General features: G+C 38.1%; 1 protein-coding gene across 1 annotated transcript in view; it reads left to right on the forward strand.

The window, feature by feature from the left end:
- Positions 1 to 1,602: 1,602 nt before the first annotated feature.
- LOC101990060 (olfactory receptor 7A17-like) overlaps positions 1,603 to 4,594 on the forward strand; it is a 10,075-nt gene continuing 7,083 nt past the window's right edge. Inside the window, exon 1 of the mRNA XM_013351323.1 lies at positions 1,603 to 2,511. Within this exon, the coding sequence (XP_013206777.1) occupies positions 1,603 to 2,511 (909 nt within the window). The remainder of the gene's footprint in view (positions 2,512 to 4,594) is intronic.

A 4,594-nucleotide genomic window follows, 5' to 3' on the forward strand; every position in this document is an offset into this window, starting at 1 on the left:
AGAGAAGAGTAATTGTTGATGACTGTGCTAAAGAAAAGCACTGAAATCCAGGAAAAGCTGACCTCCAAATGGAGAGCCAGCTTTTCTTTGACTGCTTTTCTATTGGCTACCTTTCAGAATTATTTACTAGCTAGTATATGCATTTTTATTTGAACATTTCCTTATTGTGATATGAAAAGCACAGAAATAAAGAATGTGAGGATTACCAGAGTTGCAGCTTTTTAAAATATTTTCTGTATGCTTTAAAAATAAGCTTCTTTAGTGAAGGATAACAGCTGTACTTATCACTGTCACCATTCCAGGTGTGTGCTCTAAAGAGACCATAGTAGGGAAATATCTATAAAGAGTCCAAAACTGAGCAAGGGGAATAAGGAGAATGTCATAATCCTAAATCTCATTTAGCATGAACTTTGGGCAGAGGTTGAATATGACACAGGCATTAATATTCAGAAATAAATAGCACAAGGAGTCTGTTGAGATAGGAGCGGCGGGCTGCATCCTGCCACCTGGCTCTCTGCCACCTGACTAGCTTATGCCCTGAAATAACAACACAGAAATTGTATTCTTTTAAACACTGCTTGGCCCATTAGCTCTAGCCTCTTACTGGCTAACTCTCGAATCTTGATTAACCCATTTCTAATAATCTGTGTACCACCATAAGGTGATGTCTTACCAGGAAGGATCTTAACCTGCATCCATCTTGGAGAGGAGAGCTATAGCGTCTGCCTAACTTCCCTTCTTCCCAGCATTCTGTTCTGTTTACTCCGCCTACCTAATTTTCTGTCCTATCAGGAGTCTTCTCAGGGAATTTACATAAAATTGAGAAATAAAATGTGTGCTTCTACAAGTTTAGGCTTGTTTAGGCTTACATGTTATAGTTCTTGACTAAGCTGTTTGGCCAAGAACATGTTGGTTTGACAACTCATGGACTTTAATAAGAACTTACTGCTATTGCTTTATTCAATGAACATCAAATTTTCTTCTGAGTACTTATATGTATGCCCATAAATCAGTAAAATTTTTATTTTCCATCAAAGAAGCTTCTTTTTGTAGTGGAAAGAGGAATATAAAAACACATAACTAGTCAAAGTGTAGAAAATATGTATCTACAGATTACTTGGCCCTAAATGAGCCTCCAAAGCACAGGCCTCCCAACTAGGCTCACGGAACATCACAAAAAAGAATAGAAATATGCTGAGAACAAGGAGGACTTTGTGGAATATTGGCCTCTGGACATGGCAAAGCCAGTGAACTAATGAACTCACAGTACCCATGGTAGCCTTCAAATGATCTGCACAAGATAAAACCACTCAACCTGCCTCCATGAAGAGGGAGGGGATCACAAGGTCTCATCCCAAACTGAGGAGTCATGGACTGCTGCTAAGAGTCAGTTTTCTTCAAGGGTGTGGTCTCTGGTAGGTTGTCCATGCCCCAGCATCAGTCGATAGCCTCAAACCCATGAACATATGGGCAGCATTAAAAGGGTCCAGTGGTCCATGATATAAATGACCAGAAGGAAGGAAGGAGAGAGCATTGGTGTCAAGTTATTTGTCAGTAACTAAATACTTCCCAAATTCTTCTTTTGGTAGGCACATCAAACTCATGGAACAAGGAAATGACACTCAACTTTCAGAATTCCTTCTTCTTTCATTTTCAGAGAATCAACCTCAAATTCAACCTCTCATATTTGGACTTTTTCTCTCCATGTACCTTGTGACTGTATTTGGCAACTCACTCATCATCATGGCCATCATTGTAGACTCCCACCTGCACACGCCCATGTACATCTTCCTCTCCAATCTGTCCTTTGTAGACATCTGCTTCACCTCCACCACCGTCCCACAGATGTTGGTCAACATCCAGACACAGAGAAAAGTCATCACCTATGCAGGTTGCATCACCCAGATGTACTTCTTATTGCTTTTTTCAGGGTTAGATATCTTTTTGCTGACTGTGATGGCCTATGACCGCTATGTGGCTATCTGTCACCCCTTACACTACATGGTCATCATGAATACAAGACACTGTGTTTTGCTGATTCTAGCATGCTGGATCATAGGTATCCTGAATTCCCTGTTACACAGCTTTTTGGCAGTACGGCTGTCATTCTGCACAAACTTGGAAATTCCTCACTTTTTCTGTGAACTAAATCAGGTGGTACACCATGCCTGTTCTGACACCTTTGTTAATGACATGGTAATTTACATTACAGCCATGTTACTGGCTGTGGGCCCCCTGTCCGGCATCCTTTACTCTTACTGTAAGATAGTGTCCTCCATACGTGCAATCTCCTCAGCTCAGGGGAAGTACAAAGCATTTTCCACTTGTGCATCTCACCTCTCTGTTGTCTCTTTATTTTATTGCACCCTCCTGGGAGTGTACCTCAGTTCTGCTGTGACCCAAAACTCACATGCTACTGCAATGGCTTCACTGATGTACACTGTGGTCACCCCCATGCTAAACCCCTTCATTTATAGTCTGAGGAACAAAGACATAAAGACAGCTCTAAAAATCCTGTTAGGGACTGTAACTAGAAACAGACCAATGGATTTACCTCTATAACATATCTGTTTTGTAGTAGTCAATGTGCTGGATTATCCAATTGAATCTATTGATCAAAAATTTTAATCTTTCATCTTCTATAATTGTTCTTGCTTTTGTCGTACAATTCAAGTCTTCTCTTAATTTCTTCTGGCATGTGTAATCCATTGCCATTTCCTTCTTTCCCCAGTGTATTCCCATCCTTGGATCAGAAACTTCTGTTAATTGCTGTTTCATTTAGAGAATGACTGGGCTTTCTGAAGAATTCGTTATTTTGGAATATATATGTTCAAAGTTCTCCCCCTGTCACTAAAGGAATATTCTTAAGTTTGATCCTTCTGTGGAAGTAATTCTCCTTGACAAATGAGGTGGATATACACTGTATTTAATTTTTAGCATCATAAACATGAAACAGCCTTTGCAGAGTCATAAAACATTATGAAAGTGGGGGCAGAAAATCACAAAAAAAAAGCAGAGGTTGCATGGACCACTGGGAAATTTTGTCTTCTGGACATAACATGAGTGTCATAATCTTAAATCCACAGTGGCTGTGATTGCCTATACAAGACCTTCATGAGATCAAGCCAGTCAAGAGTCCAGTGTGTAGCTGAAAAAGGCTTATAGGGTCCCATTCCTAGCCGAGGAACTATCAGTAATTAAGGACTGCAAGTGGAGGGAGGGTTATTCCTGTTTGGAAACTTGACCCCTGGCCTTCTTCATGGTCCCCTATACAGGTGCATATGGCCAACACTAATTAGACTAAGTTATTAAAAGAAATTATAAGAGACATATATTTGGGAGGTGGACATAGTAAGGGGATATGGGAAAATTTGGAGAGAGGAATATGATGTGGATGTCATCAAAATATATGTATGCATATGCAAAATCTCAAATAATAAATAAAAATATATTTTAAATATTGAGCCACAGGTTTTTTTATGTGTTCTTTCATTTTTCTTCCTTTTTAAAACAGAATACTGAGTGATACAGGCTGACATTGAACTCATGAGCTTCCTTCCTCTACTTTCTAAATTATAGAATTTGTCTTTCTCTTTCTTCCCAGACTCTCTCTCTTCCTTTGTTTCTCTTCTTTTGTTCCTTCCTTTCTTTCACCTCCCTCCATCCTCTGCTTATCTCTCTATTTCTTTTACTTTGAGAACTGAAGTCAGGGACTTGTGCATACAAAGAATATGTTCTTTGCTGATCTATGCCATTAATTTTTCAATGTGATTTTATGTCATACCTTACCTCCTCATTATACGCATGCATACTTTAACATAAAAATATCTTCTCTACTGGACGTTTGATTTTATTTTCTCCCCAAATGACCCTTGGTAATTGCAGAGAACATGATGGCAAAAAGCTGATTATTTCCACTGGAGTTTACATGGAGAGAAATACTTAGATATATAGATTGATTTGATATGGCCTTAAAGTCATGGGTGATTTTAATATGACAAAGAAAACAAATTTACATAATTAAATGACTTTTATTATGGAAAATACTTCTTTTTCATGTTGTGTTTCTACTCTTGGAACAGTGAAAATAGTGGATTGTGTTCACTGGGTTTCAGTATTGGTTGAAGCATTTCTTTTTTTAAAAGATGGTCCAGAGAATATCATTTATGTGAGCAAAGGTAAGGTTATCAAAATTATATTGTGATGAATGGTGGTTATATACAATTCATCAAATTATATTAACTAAGTAGAGGGCCAACAATATTTAAAACACAGTACTGGTGTCAACAAATTTTGTTTTCAAAACTGTACGTAACATTTATACAATGTCTTAATAAAATATATTCTTATGAATTTATGTAGGTAAAATATCACATTTAATGCAAGGAATAAAGTTATGACCTGTCTTGTACTATGCTATTAGGAGACAATGCTTATTAATTTTTCTGAAAAAATCAGAAAAAAATAAAACATGTTCTTAAAAAATTATTTGTGGGGGCACTGGGTCCGAATCCTCAGGGCACCCAAGTGGGCAGGAGTTCCTTTGTTTCTATAGCCTGCCTGCACCAAGCAGGGTAGGCGCTTTGTTTGCGAG

This window comes from Microtus ochrogaster, linkage group LG3 (assembly GCF_000317375.1).
Source record: "Microtus ochrogaster isolate Prairie Vole_2 linkage group LG3, MicOch1.0, whole genome shotgun sequence".
NCBI lineage: Eukaryota > Metazoa > Chordata > Mammalia > Rodentia > Cricetidae > Microtus > Microtus ochrogaster.